The sequence below is a fragment of the Ctenopharyngodon idella genome, chromosome 10 (genome assembly GCF_019924925.1).
Source record: "Ctenopharyngodon idella isolate HZGC_01 chromosome 10, HZGC01, whole genome shotgun sequence".
NCBI classification, from domain to species: domain Eukaryota; kingdom Metazoa; phylum Chordata; class Actinopteri; order Cypriniformes; family Xenocyprididae; genus Ctenopharyngodon; species Ctenopharyngodon idella.
The window spans coordinates 29,526,152-29,552,194 of NC_067229.1; the positions used below are offsets into that span (position 1 = coordinate 29,526,152).

Here is a 26,043-nt window from a genome sequence, read left to right on the forward strand (position 1 = left end):
AATACTGTAAATGCTTCTCATGTCTGGAAAGATGTTTGACGCATGTTGCTTTTTCAAATGTACATTATAAGCAACTAAAACTTGCAGTGCTTTCAGATAGATTAGCATTTGGAGCCATACTTGACAAGCGGCGCATAAAAAAAAAAAAATAATCACAGCCTTTGCGATTTCATAATCGCACTAAGAATCGCGCACGTTTAAGGTTAATTGCAATTAATTCATTGCCATACATAATTTATTCAATCAAAATGTGTAATTGATTGACATCCCTATATATAACACAAAAATTAGTGCTCTTTTATTTGACATTTGGTTTAAAATCAATATGATCAGTTTTTTTTTTTAAATTTGGTTTCACTTCAGGAAGTTTGTAATTCAGCAGATCGTAACTTGTTATAATTTTTGTTATTGTGATAAGATGAAGAGACAGAGGGTTTGATTTGTGTTCATTATAGCCAAGACGACAGTGACAAAAAAAGAAAGATCCCTGAACACGCAAGAATTGCATGTGTCAATGCCAGGAAGTTCAGTGAGAAGAGATGATTAAGCAGGTGACCTCCACGAAAAACCTCAAAATATGAATTTCTGCCAAATGCGTTCAGTTTTCTTTAAAAATTGCTACAAAAGTGTAACAAAAGAGATTTAGCATACAAGCCAGAGGTATCTAGCATGGACTGTACACGGTTGGGACTAAATGGTGATGGGACTAAGAGGCCTGGAATAAGGTAAACAGTGAAAGCACCAGACACAAACCAAAAGCCTATAAACTTTCTACTGAGCACTGCACAATCACAATGTCATAGGCCCGCTTATATCCCACACACAGCTGCTGTACAGGCCAGTGACGCTGCCAATCAAACTGATCAGCCAATCAGAAACAAAGCACAAAGACACAGTATCACCACAGAGGAAGTGAGAGAGGAAATGATAAAGACTGACCTTAAAGCTGACCTCTTCCTCAGAAATCACCTGTGTAACAAACAAAGTGTTTAAGAGATGCGAGACGCCTACAGAGGTGAGAGAATGGTGATGAATGGGTTAACTGAGATAGAACGTTCTCTACATCATGACCGACAGACTATAAAAGAATATGACAACCAGCAGAAGCATCTTCGCTTTTACCTGCCACAGTAGAATAGGAACCTTGCTACATAAATGTGATGATGCCCCCTTGTGGCAATAGCAAGTGTTTTGGCCAAATTATTAACCAGCCTTTTTTTACTCACCCTCATGCTATTCCAAACCAATATGACTTTTCTTTCTACCAAGCAACACACACACACACACACACACACACACAAAAAAAAGAAGTTATTTTGAAGAATGCTTACGCTGCTCTTTTGCATGCATTTTAAGTGACTTTATTTCTTGGTAAATACTTGGTAGGTTTTTTTAATTATTTCTTGGTAAAAACAAAAATAAAGTTAACAGGTTTGGAACATGAGAGTGAGTAAATGTGATAATTTTGGGTGAACTATTCCTTCAATACTGAATCTGACAAATGAAAACAAGCATCATAGGAAAAAGAACAACATTTGAAAGTTGGCTGCTCCATAGCCATGATCAAATGAAAATATGAATGAACAGACTTGAAATGAACATATCCATTAAAGCAGAAAGCAAAAGAGTGACGATGCATTAAACATACAAGCATCATGACCGCAAGATCTGAAAAGAGGGAAGACTGGTGTGGTGTAGCTGAAATCTCCATGAATTCTGGTCCATGAATGAATGAGACCTGTCTGGATGAAACATCCTATGGTGGGCCACCATGATACTATGGAATTATAGAATTGAACATTTGTACATATGGCTGAAAGCACAGGAGTAGAAAGTGGGACGTGGCTAAAGAACACACTGTAGTGCCGTCACATCAAATCAATGGATTCAGATTTTGGAAAAAAAAATCAAAGTGATACGAACTGGACATAAATCTCTGCAACATTCATGTGGTGTGGCATGATGTGAGAAATGGACAAGTGAGGGCACAGGCTAAGCAGAAAAACAAAACATGGAATGAAGGTGACAAGATAAAGTGTGCAGTCTGCCTGTCCTCTTGACAGTGACTGAATGAACAGAATGGATGTGAACATTTAAAATCTCATTAGCACCTTTGAGCAACCTAACCAGGTGCTGCAAACTTTACTTGCTTATTACCTTAGTTGGGTGATTTTTCAATCAGGGGAACTTTTCTGTCCCCTAAGATGATTAAAAATGTGTACTTGTTCAAAGGATATATTATAATAACTTAAATTTTTTATTGTCAGTTTAAATTACTATTTTCTCATTTTTAAGAGTGTCGAAGTGTTACATTTTCTATAATTTGTCTAAGTTGTCAAATCCTATGTTACAATTTTCCAAAGAACTTTAAAAAAAACTATCAATTCATTTACTGTTTTCTCACCTGAGATTTGGAGTCAAATTACAGGGGGTAAAAATGACTTCAGAAAGATGGCAGCATCATTATTTTATTTTTAAAATAAAAATAAAATAATGATGTTTAGATATAAGGAATATCTGAACAACAAATAATGTTGAAACTAGAAATATATTTTTTTTCTGTCAACACAATTGCACGGAACATACCCGTCTGAGTGCCATGAATATTGTCTGAGTGCCATGAATATTCTTTTTCCAAAGTTTGCATGCCTGTAACTCAAAAGGTATATCTTAATATCCTTCTAGATTCTAATTCTTAATAAACTTTTCTTTTGGAATCTTAATTTTTAAGGCCATATATGGTTCAATCACATAAATATGGGGATCCCAATATGACTCCACGTTCAAATTGTTGAATTTTACCCATTTTCAAAAAACCGTTTTACCGATTGGTCAAAAACAAAATGTGAGTAACTTTTCAAACAGCTGATACTTATTGTGTTTAAAGGGGAATATCTGAAGAAAAAAAGGTAAAATTCAACAAATTAAACATGGAGTCACATTCAGAACCCCATATCTATAGGACTGAACCGTATAGGGCCTTGAAAATGAAGATTTCAAAAGAAAAATTTGTTAAGAATCAAAATCTAAAAATAATATTAAGATATCTTTAATACTTTTTGAGTGACAGGCAAGCAAACTTTGGAAAAAAAAAAAACATTATTTATGGCATTATTTGTTGTTCAGATATTCCTCTTTAAAAGAAAAAAAGTTCCAGTTGTATGAAAAGTGACCCACATTTGATTTTTGGCCACTGAAAATGTGTACAATTTACCAGTTTACTCATGGAGCCACATTAAGATCTCCATATCTCTGGCACTATACCATATGGGGCCTTTAAAATGAAGATACCAAAAGAAATGTTTGTTAAAAACCAAAATATAAAAAGGATATTAAGGTATTGTTAATACATAACGCAACAAAGATTGCTAAAGTAAACAGATTTCTGTGTAAAAATCTCTATGTAAAAATAAAATACTGATGCTGCCATCTTTCTAAAGTCATTTTTACCCCCTCTAATTTGGCTCCAAATCTCAGGTAAAAATTGTCATTTTGACCCCCCTCTAGAAAATAGTGGATTACTCAGTAAATATACACCCATGACATTTAATATTTTAGCTTTCATCACTATTTATGTAATATATTTGGTTATGATGGAAATGAAAATATGACAGGGGATCTCTGGCAGAGTAACAAGTTTGAAGATCAGAAATGTCATCAATTTAAAAAATTTACATCAGGATTCGAGAATAACTTTATTAGGTGTCAAATATGTTTAGTTAGTATTTGAGAATTTTAATTCAAAGGAAACTTAGTTTTTATTTAATTTAATTTTATTATTTTATTTTTTTTGAAAATTAAAGTAAATTTACTGCTAATTATCCTGTCGTGTTAGCAAATCCAAGGTGTATCTCACTTTTTTCCAAAAACTGTAAAAACACCATCACCAATACCATCACACACAACAGAATTTTTTTTTTTAATTAAAGTAAAATTCCCTTGAAGGTTGATAAAGGCCATGATCAGATCTTATTATTCCAAGACACGTGATAAATGAATATTAAACATATTTTGAAGAAGTTTTGTTTTCAAAATTTCAAGTAATCAAAAGTTCCCTTAACTGAAGAATCACCCATCAATAGTTCCCAAAGCAGAAGATCTCCCTGTCCATTTCTGTCTACTCTTACCTTCAGTCCTGTCTTTTCATCATCGCTACCATTATTAGTGGAAGGGGTCTCATCCCCCAGGCGGGACACCAGGACAAAGTCCTCACTGTTGAGGGTGGACACAGAGTCGGAGGACACGCTAATTTTCCCCACCGAGGCCTTGTCATCCATGACTGTTAAATCAAGCCAGACGCGCTCATGAATGGTGGTTTAATGAGCAAAATTACCTGGAAAACAAAGAGATGAAAAAACAATGAGGAAAGGAAAAAAAAAAAAAAAAAAAACATGAGAGGAGCTTGAACACCCATGCTTAATTTGAAGGCATCCTTTGTCAACTTCAAATAAAGTTTGTGGTTCTTCACGCTTCAAGTTTCAATCATCTCAACTGTTCTACAAATGGCAGCATTCACATGCAAAGCTATTTATGGACACATGGTGTCTGCAGAGCAAAATAAATTGCAAAACCTTGACAAAAATGCTGGCTGAAGAGGCAGAGATTTGTGCACATTGTGTAAAATGATAAAGAAATGGCAGATAAAGTTTGGTAAATGGAAATAGGTACTCATATTGTGGGGATACATCAAGGGTCTTAAACGAACAGTCGCCAAACCAACCGGCAAGAAAATAAAAACACTTGTTAACTTTACTAGAATCTACAGGGTTATACATGAGTGTTAAGTCAAACTTGTAAGTAATATGTATTATACAAAAAAATTAAAAGATATCCAAGGTGTTTTGCTGACATATTAGAAGTCCTCTATTTTCAGAGCGTGAAAAAAAAAAAAAACTGCTTTACATGAAAATATTATCTGTAAAATCATCGTACATAACAGATAGACTTGTGTCATATATCGTTGAAAAGGTCTCAACTAGCAGATTACAAGCATATTTGTTTCAGTTAGAGTCAAAAACTATACCAAGTATGAAAAAGTGCCGCCGAAGGACGTTTAAACAGTATACACATGATGCTTTTGCGGCATGTTTTTGTTTGTAACTTCATGAAACATTGATAAATCATAGTCGATTTCATATCTTTAAAAACAACATAAGATAATACGTAGATCACGGAGTGACATGACATGCTGCTTGGCTAAAGCTATAGGACTTCCGGAATCCGATTGTGTAGCAATCATGACGCAGTGTTTTCCAGAGTCATTTGAAAGTTCAACCAATGGAAACTGTATCTCAGGGTTTGGTGGGTAGGGACGATGTGTAGAGACCAATCGGACACTGTTTTACAGCTGGAGTACGCGTGGATTGGATCAATCGATCAGACTGACAATAGCTCTTGATTTACCATGTGCCAAAGAATAGGAGTGAGCTGAAACAGCGCTGGAAGATCATCACTCATCAACCAGGATCTTATTACTTATTACTTGTTTACACAAGTAGCTCTTATGTTCAGTAAAATCACTTATTTGGAGGGTTTTTATACCCTTGGTTAATTATAGTTAGCCTACCTAATCCATTGCATGACTTGAAGACATTAATACATTTAAAATACATATATTTTGTAACTACAGTGCGCTCACTTCTTTTTTCGATCGGTCATAAATCTGAACCATTATATCTAGTTATAGGAACTGTGAAAACGTTCCTCCGGTGCAAAAGTTTTATTTTGGCTGATCTCTATTCTGGACTTGCACAAAAAAAAAAAAAACTGCACTGCAATAATTTCCCAAAATGTAATTTGTGTGGAAATATTCCGAAGTCAGTAAACTGGACGTTAACACAGGACAGAGAGGGATGCAAAGAAAAGAACACAGATGCGCCAGCAGTGCAAATACTGTACCAGGCAAAGCGATGAGAATATTTTTGGTGCGCCAAAAAAATAAAATAACGACTTATATAGTGATGGCCGATTTCAAAACACTGCTTCATTAAGCTTTGGATCGTTATGAATCAGCGTGTCAAATCAGCGGTTCGGAGCGCCAAAGTCACGTGATTTCAGCAGTTTAGCGGTTTGACACGTGATCCGAATCATGATTCGACACAAAGATTCATAGTGCTCCGAAGCTTAATGAAGCAGTGTTTTGAAATCGGCCATCACTATATAAGTCATTATTTTGTTTTTTTGGCGCACCAAAAATATTCTCGTCACTTTATAATATTAATATTGAACCACTGTAGTCACATGAACTGATTTAAATATGTTTTTAGTACATTAATGGATCTTGAGAGAGGAAATGTCATTGCTGGCTATGCAGGCCTCACTGAGCCATCAGATTTCAACAAAAATATCTTAATTTGTGTTCCGAAGATTAACGAAGGTCTTACGGGTGTGGAACGGCATGAGGGTGAGTAATTAATGACATTATTTTCATTTTTGGGTGAACTAACCCTTTAAGGCCAGTTTGCCTGTTATAGAGCAAATAAACAAATAAATTAGCTTAAAGAAAAAAAAACTGGTATTGGAATTGGCCAATTTGCAGAATCAGCCATGAAAAATCATGACTGGTGCATCACTACCTATAACTATTGGCGGAAATACCTGGGCCCTCATTTATCAACAGTGCGTAGAAAAGGTTCTATATTTTGTCCTACGAATTACATTTAGAATGTGCCTAAGTACAAGAAAATATGTATTTATCAAACGTGCGCACGCAGTTCTTACACACATCAGTAAGCAATCATTGTTGATAAATCCCACATGTGCATAAGTAACATGCTCTTTCACGGTCATTAGCATTCGGAAACGCCTCCAATGAACCATATATGGTGACAACACTTCCCTTTAAAAATCACATGATTGTGTTTTTTCCTCACCGCAATAATGGCAAAGAGACCAATCTGTGCTCTCGCCAAGCAGATCAGCACGATCTTGGAAAATGTGTTCTCTGCAGAGCGCATTGTTTGCCAAGTCTTCCAATAACCCAAGATAAGCCATTGCACTGAGACAAACATTTTTCACAGCTGTCTTTTATAGGGTTTGACACCAATTACGTATTGTGTTTAAAACTAGACAAATTATAAATTGAGTGTTTTATAATTAAAGGAAACACAGGACATATGTGGATTGCTTAATGCATACTGTGACACTCCTAAATGCTTTTTCATGTGTAGTGTCGCTATTCTACCACTAGATTCTCTGCGTAAGCTTTCTCAGAGGTGGGCTTATATTTACACACATTTCTACGTATAAGTACAAGTTGGTGAATCCCACACTTTGCGTGAAACTGTTCTTACGCACTCATTACACACAAATCCGTCTGTACGGATAAATGAGGGCCCTGGATTTTGGAGTGTTGGGGGGGCCTTTTGGGTTGTAAATTAGCTCCTACTTCAAACTTTACGCTACGGAGTTGTTGACGCTGTTGAATAGCACTCTTAAATGACGTTGCTGTCTGACGGCTTAAGTCACTTCAGAGTTCCTACCTGGCAGTGTGAATGCAACCAAGAAAATAGCCCTAGGGGAACATTTTGTTCTCGGGAGACCGCCCTGATGGCTAGTTGCTATAACTGAGTTTCTATAACTACAAAGTGTGAAAGCCCCTATAGTCAATCGGCTTTAGTTGCGTCACACCTATGAAACAAGATTTGTATGGAGATAGAATCATTCCATTATTCCAGATAAATAGATTATGATCCACAAATAAATATAAAGAGATTCACAAAAAATAATCGTATGCACAAATTAATAGAATGAGATCCACAAATATATATTTAGGAGTTTCACAAAAAAATAATTACATTCACAAATATATAAAACGAGATTTGCTAATAAAAAACATATTCACAAATATGTTTTTATGTCACAAGCAGATCTCTGCCTGCATTTATTTGTGAATCGCTTTCTGTACATTTGTAGATCGCTGCACGCATGTGTGAATCACCTCACGCATTTGTGGATTCTGAAACAGTTCGACTGCAGACAAATCCACAAATAGGTCGACTCCACCCACCGACTACTCAAGCCAATCAGATAACGGCCACATTGTGCTGACCAATTGCAGAACACTCTCGCTACAACCAATCACGTTTTACAACCAATCACGTTTTACTGGATTTAACCTTGTGATAAACATGCGAGTTTGCAAAATAGATGAAACTGTCATCACATAACAACAGCCAACAGCATTTCCCAGTTTATCAATCAAACATCGACGGATATGAGCTGCAAACCAGCTACTAAACATTATTTAACAGGCCCTTAAGTAATATTTTAAACATTAATTAAACGTTTTAAGGTTACCATTGTTTGTAGAGAAGATATAGACTTTTTAAACGTGTGACAGTTTGTTAAATTCCATATATTATGCATTTCATTTAAAAGTAAAATGTCCAGCAGTCAAACACATGATCATACAAATAATATTTCAAATGAATCAGACTTAATAGAATTTGACTGTAAAAGTTGTTTACAGCATCCAAAATAAATACAAAAATGTATTTTTAAGCATTGCAACCTCTTTATTTGCATTATCCAAAACCATAATACATGCTGCAGTGATGAACTTATTTACATTATGTGCTGTTTTTTTTTTTAAGTTGTGTACATTTTGGTACTTTTTTTTAGAAAACAAAAAGGTTCTATCTACAAAGTCGAACTCTAACTTGGCTCTATAAGGTTCTATCTGCGTGAGCCAATCAGCACTTCGAATGCACACACGAGGACCAATCAGGATCAGCGTTCTTTGTCATGTCGCCGCGACAGCGGAAGAGATCGCAAAAAAAAAAAAAAAAAAGCTAAATCAGTGAAGAGAAGACTAAATAATTTCACACAACATGATGTTTTTTAGAAACCTCATGATGGACTATTTTATTTATGATCTTGTCAATGACAGCAGCCCAAATTCCACGGAATTAGTCTTTTTGTGTGATTTGTTGTATCTGATTGCTGAGGAGTTATTTTCAGTTAGACACCACGCTAGCCAGCAGCGCTATTAAGAGTATAGGTCCGGTTTTTGTAGTCTATTTACTTTACTCCAGTCATGTCATTGTCATACGAGGGAAATTTTATGTATATATTAGGTTATGTTTTAACCTTGATCCATCCTGTGTACTTGTACTGAGCTGTATGTACTATGTAGCTATAAAGCTATACACTATGGCACATTGGATTAAAGTTAAATTAAATTTTACATTGTTGGTAAAAACCGAGTTGTTGCATAGTTGAAGTAATTTAAATATTTTAAATGTGAAATATTTTTAATTATATATAGTCAGTGAAATATTTTTCAATGTTTATTAAACTTTGTTAAACACATTTGCTGAAACATTGTCTGTTTTCTTGCAGTTTTTTAGTCTTAAAATGTCTTAAATTTTACAATATTAAGGCTTAAAGGTCAAATACTCAACAATTTAATTGATGGGGTCTTAATTACAACAATAAACGTTAGCATGTTATTTCAGCCATACTGATGTCCAGAGAGAAAGCCATTCCACTTTCTGTGGAATAAAGTTCTGCTCAGATGTATTACAGTAGCTACTTTCTCTCTAAACAAAAGGAAACTTAAACTTAAATGGTTCCTGCAATAATGTGTTAAATTACCCACCATATTCCTACCTAAATTTAACATCTGGACAAAATATTTAGCATTGCCTTTTATGCTTAACTTGAACAAGAAAAATATTCATTTAAAATATGAAATAAATGTCATAAAAACCATTAAATTTAACTTTCTCGTGCATGTGTCAACACATTGTTACAACACTAATTTTGTGTTTTAAAACAAATTATAAGTAAACTGTGTTTTTCTTGAAAATTATTGCTTCAATTAATTTTTTGGCAGATAGAACCTTATAATTCCAAGCGAAAAGTGTTTTTTTTAGAATTAGAAGGTTCTATCTGCGTTTGACCCGTGCCAAAAATCCCCATTTACAAATTTGAGAGGATTTTGATATTGTACATTTAGAATAGGAGCCCTGTCATTTTCATGTTTGAAAAAAACTTGTTCCCCATATAATTTTTGCTATATGGAATGCAAAAACTTTGAAGCTCAATATCTCAAAACTGCTCAGAACGCAGATAGAACCTTACAATTCCAAGAGGACGATTTTGTAAACAGGGTGTTTTAATCACACAAACAGCTCAATTCAAACGAAACGGCCATGGTGGAATAGTAAGGAGCTGAGCAAGCTCCTTTTAGAATGAGTCTGTTCCCGCCCCGATTGTAAAGCAAAACATGATTGGTTGTAGCGACAGTGTGCTGCGATTGGTCAGAATGTTTCAAAATCCACAAATGCGTGAGGTGATTCACAAAGAAGAGATCCACAAATGCACAGAAAGTGATTCACAAATAAATGCAGGCAGAGTTGTGCTTGTGACATAAAAATTTTATTAGCAAATCTCATTTTACATCTTTGTGAATTTAATTAATTTTTGTGGAAACTCCTAAACATATATTTGTGGATCTCATTCTATTAATTTGTGCATATGATTATTTTTTGTGAATCTCTTTACATTTATTTGTGGATCATAATCTATTTATTTGGAATATTGAAACAAAAATCCCCCCATAGATTTGATACACTATTGCTAGTCAGAAGTAGGTGATATTAGTGGCATTATCTCATTAACATGAGCCATTGATATTTTGATCCGTTTTCCTAAAAAATGAAGAATTTTAAATGTATATATCTGCTAAAAGTTTATTTAGTCAATGTTCTGACTTTTAGGATGGAAATTGGGGTGGCTCTGTTCTACAGCAGCCAATTGTACACAAAATGCAAAAAATCCACATCATCTCCACGGCAACAGTCAAATGACAAACAAAGTTGATGATGCTGTGGATTGTAAACTGTGACGCCGCCTGACGCCAAGTGCTGTTTACCTTGCCATGCATGTGACTGGGTACAAAACCTTAGTTCAAAACAAACGCAAGATCTCAGATTGACATTATCGTTATGCAAACTCTTTTTAATTCCAAAGAAATAGCAGCAAACTTTAACATTCAACTGCAACAGAAGAGAAGGCCGATGAAAGAGTTGTGTTTATGAAAGCTGTACCTGTGTGTATCTGGAAAAGCTGAGAGGGTTTGGCAGAGGGTCAGTGCTGAACTATATTTGGATATGGGAGGGAAATAATGGGACTGTACAGGTCCAGACATGAAAGCACTAACAAAAGCAGTTGTGCTATTTCACTCTACAGATTCTTCTGTAGGACCCTGGAGGAAGTGTCGAAGAATGAGCAGAACCTCTGAGTGATTTACACAGACACACATACAATGTGCTCCAATGTGTTTCAATCCCGGAAGTCCTGCACAAAGGGGATGTTGATACAATAAATTCAAGTCACAACAGTGAGTTACAGGCCTGTGACAAGTGTTTCAAGATCTGCAGATAACAATTAGTTCTCCTGAAGACATTCAATGAGGCCATCTCAGAGAATTTACAGTTAGCAATATTTCAGCAGACCAATGCAAAAAAAAAAAAAACAATGCTCATATTGTTCCATAAAGTAAAGCCACATTTTTAAAAAATGCCAGGCTTTGGGTTTATACTTCTTACTGTTCAGAGTTACACTACCATTCAAAAGTTTGGGGTGAGATTTTTTTAATGTATTTGAGAAGTCTTTTATGTTCAAAAGAACATTTATTTGAAATAGAAATCTTATAACATCATTAAAGTATTTAATGTCACGTTTGATCAATTTAATTCATCCTTGCTGAATAAAAGTAATGATTTCTTTCAAAAACAAAATCTGACTGACCCCAAACAGTGTATATTCAGAGCTAATTATTAACAATAATTTAGGGCTGTCGACGTTCACGTGTCAATACATGCGATTAATTTAAAATCCTTAAGGCGTTAAAATAATTTAACGCAAATAAGTTACTGAAGCACGTGAAATTACATTATTAACGCAACGTCACACAGTTGATTTTGGGAGTCGGGAGTTTATCACACTGAATGAGCATCTACAATGGCGCAAGAATCTGTAACCCTGGTAGGTGTACATTTTTTATTCTAACTAGAGCTGGGCGATTTTTCTGATTTTTTCGATTAATTCGAATTGAATGTTTTGCCTCGATTTTATTCTTTTTTAAATTGAGAAATCGCGATTTTGAATAAAAATGTTAGCAAGCGTTACAATTAGAGATGTTGACAAAACAGCAACGATAACCGTATTAGGAGAAGAAAATGATCCGACCTCATGATGGCGCCGGCGCGCCTGATTAACCGCTCTCATGTGACGCTCTATGAACGTAGAAAACATCACTATTCTGGCTGTTCATTCAGAAATGCGTTATTGCGTTATAAAAATGAGACGCTGGCGGTGGAATTAGAAAAAAAAGCAGAGTTTTTTTTTTTAGAGAGCTTTTTTTTTAACTTGACCGCCGTGTTTTTAGAATGCCGTTTCATGGGTGAGACGCTGCAAAAGATGCGAGACACAAGTGCAACACCTAAACATGTCCGCCAAACATAAAAACAATAGGACAAATAGCGCAATGGAATGAAAAACTGATAAACCTGTTTGATATTTCATGTTTGCATGATGGTGACAGGCTGAAAGCTGCTGTTGTTTTCTGTTTTTACAAAGCATTTGCTGTTAATAATAGCCTATTACTGGTGTTATTTATTGCTATTACTTTTTGTCTAAGAAATATTTAGCATTGTCTTATTTTATATTATTTCTGAGTATATAGGATGTGTTTAAGATAAGTTTGTACAACATTTGCCTTCATTTCAGGCATATTTTCTGCAAAGATATTTAACAAATTGTTTTACATTTACACCATGTTGATCACTTCATGTGTGGTGCACTTGGAATTGAACTTTTTTTTTTTAACCAGATTGTAAATAAAGAGAATGTTACTTAAATCATATTGTAGTTAAGTTTTTAAGTTGACTAGTTAAACAGTAAAAAAAAAAAAAAAAAAAAAAATCGTGAATCGGTCAATCGTTCTGAAAAAAAATCGAGATTTTATTTTTTTTGCCATATCGCCCAGCCCTAATTCTAACTATTTAACCCGATTTCGCTTCTCTGTTTGCGATCAGATCATTTTAATCTGCTAAACTCCAGGAAAAACTCAGTCCAATGTTCCAGTAAGTGAATTCATTCAAAAAAATCATTCCAAAACAGCGCTAATGTAAAGAAAACCAGGCTTATTACATCGGAGAGTGCAGTGAGAAGAGAGACTCATGTTGCGTTTTCAGTAAATTATCCATTCCAGTGTGTTTCACTTTAAAACACAGGATCTGACATATTCTGTGATCGTTTCTGAAGAGCGTGAGCCCTCACGCATTGCGCTGTGTGAAATATTGACTGAACAGAGCGTCAAAACATCCCACCGTTGTATGGGCAGATGACATACATTTCTCGGCTGGATAAAGCAAACCAGTGTCTCGCTTGTAAAGTTTTGATGGATGATGATTTCAATCAAAGTAAATACGATTGCTGTGACTTACAGGAATCGTAGAGTAAGCACACGTGTAAGAGTATCTTGATGCGCAAACAATCTCTGTGCACGCTCTCGACGCTGATTGCACATTGTTTTTATACACAGACATTTCACTACATTAACTTTGTTCTGAGTATGTGTGGAAACAATGTTTTGATTTGTCATGTGTATGTTGCTGTGTTTAGTAATTCTGAATGGATCCTTGTACTGTAGTAGGTGCAGTCAAGTCATATGCAGTGGTTGGTTTATGTTTTTTTTTTTTTCTTTGGTATAACAGCTGCACTGTACTCATACTATACACAATGCATTTTGAAATGTTTTTTCCTGAGTGCTTTGGTGTGCATAAATTTATGATTTATGGAATCCTTATTTCATTTGGTTATTTGGTGTACTTTTGGAGTCACCAACTGTCTTATTTTGGAAAGACACCTAAATTTACCTTGAAAAAAGCTTGTAGAAAATACAGTTTTGTGAGAATCACCATTCATTCTTATGGTTTACTTGCTGGATATAGCAAATGATGACAAAATGAACGTGTTAAACAAGACAAATGGTGTATGCTTAATTTCACAATAAATGTGTGATTAATCGTAATTATTCACACAAAAGGATGCAATTAATACATTTTAATCTATTGACAGCCGTACAATAATTATATAACAATAACGTAATAATGAACCATACTTTTACTGTAACCTTACTGTAACACTTTAACAGTCCTTGACTGAACAAATACACTAATTACAAGCATAGAAAAATACAATCTAAAAAAGTTACAATTAAAGTAAGGTCTAACAGTATAACAGAAATGTAATAAAAACTTTAACTTTATTGAACAAAATGTTCTTATTATGAACAAAAAATAAACAGTATTTATTAGCCTAGTTTAACATTAATTTATAAATATACTACTATTCAGTGTTAATTCATTTTTGTTTATAAACCATTAATGTTAATCTGTTAATGTTTAAATGTTAACAAATGTCAAAAATTAGCAAAACCTAGATTACCAGGTTTATTTCATGTGAGCTTTTGCATTAACTAATGCTGTAAAACTTAAAAAAAAATAATAATAATAATAATAATATTGGCTGATACTGTTAATTATGCAATCCATTGTTCGTGATGGATGTGGAAAAATAAAAAAGGCATCCGTTCTTTGGAGCCAGGGAACTTGGGCACACCTGTTTTGATGGTTATAGGAAACTAAAGAGATCCACCCATTTTACTTAACCTAAGACAAAGAAATGTTCGGAAAAAGTTACTTCAAATGTAATGAGGATTTCACCACCAGAATGCCAGGCAAACACTGGCATTTTGTAATTCTTGCCCAGTCTGAAAAAGTTAAACAAACTGAAACAACTTGTGCTCAGCTTTGACTTGCTCAAACTGCAGAACATTACAAAACAGTTTGACTGACTCAACATGCATTTGTATGTCACAGATGTTAGTTTTCATTGTTGTATAATTGGCTCTGTTGATCACTGGTTAATAACAACTTATGCAAACTGATACAAAACTGAAAACCTGTTTAGTATCAGTGGAAATCACAGAGGATAGCTGCAACACAACTAGTGATGCAACAGATCACTCATGATTCGGACTCATATTGAATCACGGATTGGATTTTTCTGATCAGCAAAAAAAAAAAAAAAATAAATAAATAAATTTGGGCAAATGCAATTTTGCATTCAATTTATTACTTAAAGCACAGTTTAAGTATTTGCATAACACAGCAAAAACTACTAGCCTATATTTCTTGATATAGCTATTTGTATTTTATTTTTGTTATAAAAAATAAGAACAAAGAAACAAATTACAAACAGTAGGACAAATACAATAGAGCAAAGATACAAATTAAATAAACTTATAAAGAAATATTACAGAAACTGAATAATCAATAACTAAAACAGTGCATAGTCTCCAGTGAATGAATCAAATATGAACTGATTCTTATTAAAGATACAAGTGATTCATTCAAGAGCAGTGAGTGATTTTCTGTCTTTTGTTGTTTGATTAGCATTAATAAGAAAGACAGTAGTTTATTATGCTGCTGTCCCTTCAAGACCAAATGCACTGATCCAATATACTGACACACATCCAGATTTCACCCAAATGTTAATTTGAAACATAACCGACTATGTGAATACTTCACACAATGGGCATTTTTGACAGTAAGACTCAAAAGAGAACTGAATTCACGATCGCATGCTGTCTCAGTGAGGCGTCTTTCTGTGTGCACACTTCCGGTGTGTGTCAAGTCAACATGAGCGGCAACCGCATGGAGTTCTATTCCACAGCTTATTATTGCGCTTAATAACTCTAATAACCCTCAACATCAAGCATGTCCTACTTTTTATTTTCTTATTCATGCATGTTTCTTTATCACTCTTACGTGTGTAACTTTAAGTAGTACTGTGCTATGCGGATAAATTTACATACCGCGAAATAGAGCTGCACGATTCTGGATAAAATGAGAATCACGATTTTTTGGTTTCAAATAGAGATCACGATTCTGACAAAATATAAATTGCTGACTCTAATTGCTGGAAAATGTTTGAATTAATTATTTAAAAAATGGTTTTGAATGAATTCAATGACTCATTAATAAATACTTTTTTCATTGCTGGATGAATCAGTGTTTTTGAACAAATCTTTTGAATGAACGATTCAATGACAAATACATTTTTTAACAGTCAGTTGTTGCCACCTAGTGGAATTAGATGTAATTGATACAACCATTATTTGACGTGCCAAGTTCGTTTCAAAAGGTAGTTTGCTCTATTTTGATCGCTATCGTAGACATCGGTGTTTAAATACTAACTTAAAACTTATATCTCAGTACTTCTGTGATAATGTGAATATTTGTAACACAGAAATAACTAATGATTCAAAACGGCTCTCTGAAAAATCTCGAATGATTGACAGTACCGTGGTAATGATATATACTGTCATACCGCAGAAATGTAATAATTAAACATAAAATAACATTATAGTGTTCACTGTATAAATTAAATATAGATTAATCTTTGTTAAAGCTGTGTTTTCTTGTTTAAATAACATTAATGAAATAGACAGCAGCAGGTATTTATAGGCTGCTGTCACTTTAAGATCCAATATAAAAATACATATCTGATTTCTTTCTTAATTCTTCAAGTTCACTAAAGACATAACCGACTGTGTTTACAAGACTGCTTGCCAAGACGAGTATTTTGACAAAATTTTGTGTGTATGCGACAATGTGCGCATTCAAGCACAAGGAGACGCGAAAGAGGAATCAGCATGGTGTTAGCACACTATCTGAAATGTGGTTCTCTGCGCGTGCGGCTGTGCGAACAGATAACAGCGCGCAAGCTCTCTTTCGCCTCTTCTTGCACTGGAATGGTTTAAAATAACTTGAATATGTAAATAGGCACGTGCAAAGTGACAAAACACGTGCAATTGAATGATAAATTTTAACTTGATTTTAACTTGATTTTTTTTGATGGTTAAACTTAAATTAATCCGCAAATCACATGAATGCCGAACCATGTGGCCTGGTCTGTACAGGTCACGGTTCAACTACGATCCGTTTCACCCTTAAACACAACATTATCACAATACCATTAGCACAAAGCGTAGTGACCATATAGATAACATTTCAGGCCAGTGGCAAGGCCAGAAATTTGAGTGAAACTTAGTGAAATAGGGTGGACCTCAGCACCTACTCTCAAATTAAATTAAAGTACATAATTTTACAATACAAGATAAAAATAGGAATGCAAATTTCGACAGCTAAAAATGGCATTATCAGTTTTTGGCTGAAAGTCAAAAATGTATGGCTAAACTGAAAATAAAAATGTGACTTTACCTGAAAATGTGATCTGTTAAGCATCATACATAACAGATAGTCTTGTGTCATATATTGTTGAAAAGGTCTCAACAAGCATAATACAACAAGTATAATGGTTTCAGGTAGAGACCAAACAATACCATGTACATATAAACAGTATACACATGCAGCTTTTGTGATGCATTTTGGTTTATAGCTTCACCAAACATTAGTAGATCACATATATTTATTAAGAGTAAGTGTTTTCGATTCAATCAAGCTCAAACACACCATAACACGATGCATAGATCTTGAGATAATAGCATTACATGCTGCTTTGCTAAAGCTATACAACATCAAACTACTAATAAAGTAATTTGACAACGTCAGGAAGGTCAACGAATAGAAATATGCTGGGTGGGTATAATGGGTAGGGATGATAAATGAACCATCTCTTTTACACAAAATGTAGCAGGAGAGACGTGTTGATTCACAGGTCAGTGGGTTCAGCCTGCAGGGATACTGTAAGAGAGGACATTGAATGGCAGGTTGTTCCTTTGTGAATGAGCTTTGGTTTTCCTGACTGGGCACATTGTGCTCTGTCCTAATGGAGACCGGGCTCAGAGCTACACCCTGGGGAGCAATGACCAGAAGCCAGCAGTACACAAGCCTCAAAGAGCTCCTACAAAGAGCTGTGTGGATTGGGCTACTGGTTAAGATAGAAGAGTGGCTCCTTACACATTCAAGACGACTGACTTCATAGCCTTGTTCGCTGATATCTGCATGGATTCATGTGGAACAGACAGACAGGAAGCTCCTTCACACTGATGCTCTGTTCTCGTGCCATTATAATGGATGCCTTGTCGGTCTTTCCCTTCTCTCTCTATCTCTCTGCCTCAGGACGCAACAGCCAAATGAGGAGTGAAACACAACATGATGTTTTAAACTCTGTTGGGGCAAAGAGGAAAAAGACAAGAGGAGGAGAGAGAAAGAGAGACAAACTGAGGCAGAGAAAGACACAGACATAGGTTGACTGAGGCAGAGACAGGAGGACTGAGGAACTGAGAGAGAGAGACAGACAGACTGAGGCAAATGGAGAGAGACAGGCAGACTGAGGTGGATGGAGACAGGGTGAGAAAAAGGCAGACTGTGGCAGAGACAGGCAGAATGAGGCACTGACAGAGAGACAGGCAGACTGAGGCAGAGAGAGACAGACGAGACTAAGGCAGAGAGAGAGAGACAGGCGAGGCTAAGGCAGAGAGAGAGACAGGCAGACTGAGGCAGAGAGAGAGACAGACGAGAATGAGGAAAAGAGAGAGACAGGCAAGACTGAGGCAGAGAGAGAGACAGGCAGAGTGAGGCAGAGAGTAGGCTCAGCCTCGGACTTTACGCCCACGGACCGTTGGCTGAACATCTGATGCATATGGCGCACTTATCTGGAAACACTTCAGGAGTTTTCAAGTCGTCATCTGGTTGGTTGAATTCTACAGGAAGTCCGGGAGATGTCTGTGTCACATTCTTTAACAGTACGCCTGGAAACAAATGCCGTGACGCCAAACCAGCTCGTGGAAGAAAGCCGTCGTGTTTACAACTGTGACAATGAGCGCTTACCAAGATCAACTAAACGCTGGATGTGTCAAAAGTATGTGAAGTTTGTGGCTCCATTGTTGCAGTAAACTTGCACAACGTTCTTGAATGAATAATTTATTAGATGCACGCCGGTCTGTTATTGTAGGGACATCGACTTTACATTTTCATGACCCTAAACATGACACGGAACAAAACAAACTGTGATTGGTTGCATCACATGTCAGTCAAACAGCCTCTGGGCGGTCCTTGGCCAATGAAAGCTGAGATAGAGTCCAGACCTTCTGCAGTCAGTCTGAAGGTCTGGCTACGTGAGACTAAGGCAGAGAGACAGGCATACTGAGGCAGACAGAGAGACAGGCGAGACTGAGGCAGAGAGAGAGACAGGCGAGACTGAGGCAGAGAGAGAGACAGACAGACTTGAGGCAGACAGAGAGACAGGTGAAATTGAGGCAGAGAGAGAGACAGGTGAGACTGAGGCAGAGAGAGAGACAGGTGAAATTGAGGCAGAGAGAGAGACAGGCGAGACTGAGGGAGAGAGAGAGAGAGACAGACAGACTTGAGGCAGACAGAGAGACAGGTGAAATTGAGGCAGAGAGAGAGACAGGTGAGACTGAGGGAGGCAGTGGGGTTTCTCTCAGAAGTCATCATCTATTCTCATTGCGTCGCAGCTTGCTGTCACCATAGCAACCTCACATCTGCCTGGTCAAAAGTATGCCAGCAGTTTGATTTCTCAACCCTTTACTGCTGGACTACAAACCAAACAGGAAACATTTTATCAAGTCAAAGTAAGGGCATTTCATGGTGAAATTTCACAAAAATAAATAAATAAATCCTATTATAATCAATGAGGCTGTCTACTAGACGTGTTGGTATACGGTAATATGATATATCATGATAATTAACATGCACAATATTGTTATTGTGGACATTTCAAAATACAGTGAATAATTATTTATTACAAATTATTCAGAGTTTTGTAATTAATTTTAAGAACATTTTTCCCATTTTCCGGTTAAAATGCACAACACCGCTTTATGCTGCGTCAAAGAGGCATGCGCGCACTCTGATGTAAAAAAAGCCCAACATGGATGAGAAGAGCAGGGCGGAACAAGTGAAGGAGACACGTTGAATTAAAATGCACATTCAATCTCTGACAGTAGATGGCACTGATGGAACAGCAGACATGCAGCCGTTACCCCAGTAACCCTGTAAACAAAGCAGCTGTGCTACTTTCTGTTTCTGAACAGTATTTAAATGTTTTAAACAGCCATTCAGATTTTTGTATTCACAATGGTGCTCATCTCAGCACCAAATACTTAAAGATTTAATAGGGTATTTATTTTCAAACTTAACTTTTTATAATTTTTAACATGCCCTAGGTATTGTTTGAAAATGTTCTGATTCTTTATTGTTCGGTCACACTTTATATTAAGGCTCCTAGTTAACATAAACTGACAATGAAAAATACTTCTAAAGCATTTATTAATCTTAGTTAATTTCAACATTTAATAACACATTATTAAAATCAAAAGTTGTAACTGTATTATTTAATGGACCTGAGCTAACATGAACTAGAGTTGTATTTTTTTTTAATTAATATCGTGTCTACTCCAGACATGACTTTTATTGCGTCGCGTCGCACCACACCACAACAGCTAAAAGCTGTCTACACTGAACGCGACAAGCCGGCCACTGCAAAGCACTTGGACTACGTCAGAAATAGAACAGGGAATCCGTTTACTGTCGGGAATTTGTCGCGTCGCGCCGCATCCAGTGTAGACATTATCGCTGATTATAATGGGTTCTATTGTCTTTTGATGCGCGCCGCTCACGTCTGGTGTAGACACGGTGTAACGTTAACAAAGAATAATAAATTCTGTAACAAATGTAACTATTGCTCATTGTTAATGTTAGTTAATGCATTAACTAATGTTAACTAATGATGAATGTTAACTTATTGTAAAGTGTTACCTATTGTTCTTTAAAATTCTTTTGCACTTAAATCTATTTGAAATATTTGTTTACTTTCCTACATTTTTTTGTATGTATTGCTTTATTGTAGGCTATTTAAAATGTCCAGTTCATTTTGTTATAAGAAAAAAGTTATAAAACCTGCTATAGGAGCCTATGACAACACTTTTTTTGCTACTTATTTCAATACTGTAATAATACCGTATACCGTGATAAGAGCTTCAGCAATTATCGCAACATGAAATTGATACCGTCACATGCCTGCTGTCTACAGTGCCAGGACAGTAGCTCTCCACTTGGTGTCGAATTTCACACAAAATGGTCTTTTTTTTCCCTACTCCCTATCATTTCCTGTCCTCTCCTTGAATGTACTATACTGAGAATAAGAAGTGAATTAAAAGGCAAATAATGTAGAGCCATACTGTATCATTAAGCAGAGTGATCTTGCTATAAGCCCAGTTGCCGCTTAACAACAATTCACTTCATATGGAGAGAAAAATACAGGAGAGATGAGAAGGTAAGATCAGTAAGAGTAGCTGATGATGATGATACTGTAGATTTAGGTGTGTGAAAAAGGAGATACACCTGCTAAGCCTGTGCTATGCAGGTATGGTCAAATGCTTTAGCAATACTGTAATCCTTTACAGTCACGCTAATAAAGCTTTGTTGACCAGACTCGGGAGGAAAAAAAGACAAAACAAAATAGGGAGAGGCAGAATGAAAGAGAAAGAGGGTAATAATAATAATATACGGAAACAACTAGTGATCCATATGTTGTAAGCATTAAGTGTTGCTTTCGAGTTTGCATTACTGTCTACACCAATAAACGTTCAGCAGTGCCTATCGTTAATGACTAATAGTATGAGTGTATATTTGCCTATATAACAAGCTGCACTGAACACAGCTACTGAATAAGCAGAACGAAAAGAAACACCCATCAAGATGGCTTTGTAACGGATAGTTCAAATGTCCAAATGAAGCATGTGGCCTCTGTCACTGATATAGAGTCAGGGTGCGGTTGCACGTGGGCCAGCTGTCTCACATACCCAGGAGATGAGAAGCATCTGTCATTGTGCCGTTAGACACATGGTCATAAACTGGGTTATTTTCCCCAGTCCTCCGCTCACAGACATCACTCAACTCACGCTATCCCTTGTGATTTGCGATACTGTTCTACATGATGTCAAATATGTGCTTATGGAAGCAGTGGTGCTGCAAGTCAGTTATTTTTCCCAAATGAAGGCATAGACCCTTGAGCGACTCACCAATGCTGCCTTGGCAACATAATATCCACTGAGGGGCATGTTTATTTTTGAGGAACACAAGTGCATTGGGAATTATCATGTATTTATAATGCTGATGGTCTACTATTAGGTTTTTTTACCAATGAAACCAATTTTTAACCAATTTTTGGCCTTATATACAACTGTCTACTGTTTTCTATTGTAATATATTTTAAAATGTCATTTATTCCTGTGATCAAAGCTGAATTTTCAGCATCACTACATCAGTCTTCAGAGTCACATGATCCTTCAGAAATCATTCTAATATGCTGATTTGATGCTCAAGAAACATTTCTGATTATTATTATATATGTTGAAAAAGAGTTGTGCTGCTTAATATTTTTTGTGGAAACCATGGTACTTTTTTTCAGGACTTGGTGATTAACAGAAAATCAAAAGAACAGCACTTATTTGAAAATGTAATATTTTGTATTACATTTTGATCAGTTTAATGTATCCTAGTTGAATAAAAGTATTAATTTACTTTTAATTAATTAATTTATTTTTTTTAAATCTTACTCAACTTTTAAATGTTTTTCCACAAACATATGAAGCAGCACAATTGATTTTAACATTGATAATAATAATATAAAATGTTTCTTGAGCATCAAATCATCATATTAGAATGATTTCTGAAGGATCATGTGACGCTGAAGACTGGAGTAATGATGCTGAAAATTCAGCTTTGATCACAGGAATAAATTACATTTTAATATACATTTAAATAGAAAACACCTCTTTTAAATTGTAATAATATTTCACATTAATACTGTTTTTACTCTATTTTTTATCAAATAAATGCAGCTTTGGTCAGCATAAGATACTTCTTTCAAATGTTGTGGTTTACGTCATAAAATTAAAATTATAAAATGATTAGAATAATAATATAATAATTCTGAATTATAATTATATTATTATTATATAAACAGAACTATTATTAATAACTAGTATTAAAATTGTATTATTAAAATATATTTAAATAATAATAATAATAAACAAGTATCAATAACATATGCAAACTTTGCAAAATATATGCAAAATGTATGCAGCATTTCTCCTTTGGTCTATGATAAACTGCTTTTGGGCTAAGTTGTTTTGCTCACTTGAGAATGAAAGGCTGAAAACATGTTGAGTAATTATGGCAACAACATATTACTTCACCTGCCAGGGAAAAAAAAGTTATCAATCCGGGTTTAAATCATAAGGTGGTGGCTCTTCGTACCAGACAGACAGTTCCTCCAAAGACAACAAGTCTACTGTCATGCAACATGAATTAATGTTAGCAACATTAATCTGCATTTATGAGAGCTGAACTCACTGTCAGTAAAAAACAGGTATATCCGCCTCTGGTTGGAGAAATAATGTTGTGGTGTTAGTATTTCTTTTGTGAATAAATCAGTGTTTTTGAGCTAAACTTTTGAATCAACGAATCATTACCAGGGCTACAGACTGCTAAAAGGTCACATTTAGGGCTGGAACTATTAACTAATGATTTTTTTTTTCAATCGATTAATCTATCAACTCTTTTTTCTGATTAATCAAATAATCTAATGATTATTTTCTAAATAGTTGATTAATCCTTTTGGTTAATTTACCAATAAATAATAACCATAACTAATCTATGTATGAATTTTTACCTAATGATATTATTTATCAGAAAAGATAAGGTTTACACAGACCTAGTTAGGAAAGGTGTTACTATGACTGCGTTGCGTTCACAGTCACTATTTGGGATTTTCAGCAGCAATTGCTTACAAGTGTGAATCCTGAAATGTTTTGTTCATTCAGGAAATTAGCTGCTTGAATATGTTCATTCAGCTATGAACAAACAGCTGAAGTCACAACCACATTCTAACTAACTAACCATAGCGACATTATCAAACATGGCGGTATCTATAAAACCTTGAAATTTTACCCCGAATTTCAGCGCGTTATTAAATAAATGAGTCCAACTGAGGCATGAGTTCATCTATTAGATATTTTAAATAACCAACAACAGCATTAAATGCTTTGTAACTGGCTATAAACAGTATGCAGCTCGTAAAAAACTGAATGCTGTATGAAAGCAGCGATATCAAACACAAAATATGGGACTGACAACCGTTTTCTAGAGCTGTGTAAAAATTCACTTTAATAGTCCAAATCTCGTCATTTTGGAGTAGGAGAGCCCCGGGATGTTTTCTTTTCAGATGCTCTTGCACAGAAGTTGTGCTGCTGTGGTTTGCCATTTCAGCTTTACACAGCGTGCAGAGCACCATTTTATTCGGTCTCCATTTAAAAAAATTCCACACTTTAGATCGGGCTTAATATTTTTGTAATAACAGCTGATTTCCAGCACAAAACAGCACAGTGATTTGACGCATCCCACGCAAATTGACTATTTTACGTAATCGATTACTTTGACGCATTGTTCCAGCTCGAGTCTCATTTTTGCACCATGATGTTATCTTTCCGCATTTTCAGGAAATAATGCCTTGGAGTCGATCAATGTTGAATACAGCTGTTTTTGTTAAAGGGTTAGCCTAGTTCACCCAAAAATGAAAATTCTGTCATCATTTACTCACCTTCATGTTTCTCCAAACCTGTAAGACTTTCATTCATCTTCGAAACACAAATATATTTTTTAATGAAATCTGACAGATTTCTGTCCCTCCATTGACAGCTACGCAACTACCACTTTGACACTTCAAAAAGTCCATAAAGTGATCATAAAACTAATCCATATGAATTGAATGGTTTAGTCCGAATTTTCTTAAGAGACATGATCACTTTATATGATGAAGAGATTAAATTTAGGCTTTTATTCACATATAAACATTCATCAACACACACAGCAGTAATGGTAAACGGAAGCTCAAACATGCTTGCTTGACGTGCGTGAACCAATAAGGTTAATTTTTACGCAGCACATATGAGCTTGCGCAAGAACCAGTGAGGTTTGTTCTTGCGCATCAAGTAAGTATGGTTGAGCTTGTGTTTATGTTCGTTGATCAATGTTTATGTGAATAAAAACCTAAATTCAATCTATTTATCATATAAAGTGATCCTGTCTCTGGACTAAACCGCTCAATTCATATGGATTAGTTTTTTCAATCGCTTTATGAACTTTTTGAAGCAACAAAGTGGTAGTTGCTTGTACTGTCAATGGAGGGACAGAAAACTCTCAGATTTCATTAAAAATACATCTGTGTTCTGAATATGAACGAAAGTCTTACAGGTTTGGAATGACATGAGGGTGAACAAATGATGACAGAATTTTCATTTTTGGGTGAACTATCTCTTTAAATTGACAACACCCTCACCACCCCAGTGCTACCAAATCAGGTGCTGATGCCACCATCTGTAGAACTTGGTGGCACCGGTGCCACTGCTCTCAAATGTTACTCTGGAGTTTACTAGCTCGTCCTTCCCTTTTGAAGCTTTCCTGACTGTACCACGAGCCAACAGCATCAGTACTGGGCTCGCAGTTCACATGGGTAGGGTATTTGTACTGTTTGTGTGGATGACCGTGTTAATCCGCCACCACTAAAGACCTTTTCTGACCCAGGAATCCCTGGGTGGAAATTTTTTCTGTTCAGTCCGTCAAGTGAACACACTGGATAGCTGCTTTATAGCAGACATTGATGTTGACATTCTAATTGAAAGCAACTTCAATCTTCTTTTTGAAGAACGAAAACGAAACAAAGAACTTCATCATGAGTATAATTCCTGGACTTACTAAACAAACACTCCCACTTCACTAAACGGGTCAAAGCAAATCTAAACGAGACTTGGAGCAGCAGTGAACTAGTACTTATTGACATTTGCAAGTACTCTTAGTCCTGCCAGGCAGTTAAAAAAACAAACAAAAAAAAAAACATATGCTTTGTTGTCATAATGAAGGATAATAAGGATTATAATTTTCGGTCATGAACGAAGGAATCACTTGAGTGCATTAT

The 26,043-nt window shown here is 35.6% G+C and overlaps 1 protein-coding gene across 4 annotated transcripts in view; it reads right to left on the reverse strand.

Moving 5' to 3' along the window:
- Nucleotides 1-26,043, reverse strand: part of LOC127521930 (rab GTPase-activating protein 1) — a 97,252-nt gene that overhangs the window by 70,440 nt on the left and 769 nt on the right. For 2 of the 4 annotated variants that reach the window (XM_051911420.1, XM_051911423.1), the window contains exons 2-3: nt 4,128-4,333; nt 940-969 (exon numbers count right to left, since the gene is read on the reverse strand). The exons of 1 other annotated variant lie outside the window; for it this stretch is intronic. In XM_051911420.1, the coding sequence (XP_051767380.1) occupies nt 940-969; nt 4,128-4,277 (180 nt within the window). In that variant the 5' untranslated portion in view covers nt 4,278-4,333. The remainder of the gene's footprint in view (nt 1-939; nt 970-4,127; nt 4,334-26,043) is intronic. One more of the 4 variants, XM_051911421.1, reaches the window with a different exon arrangement.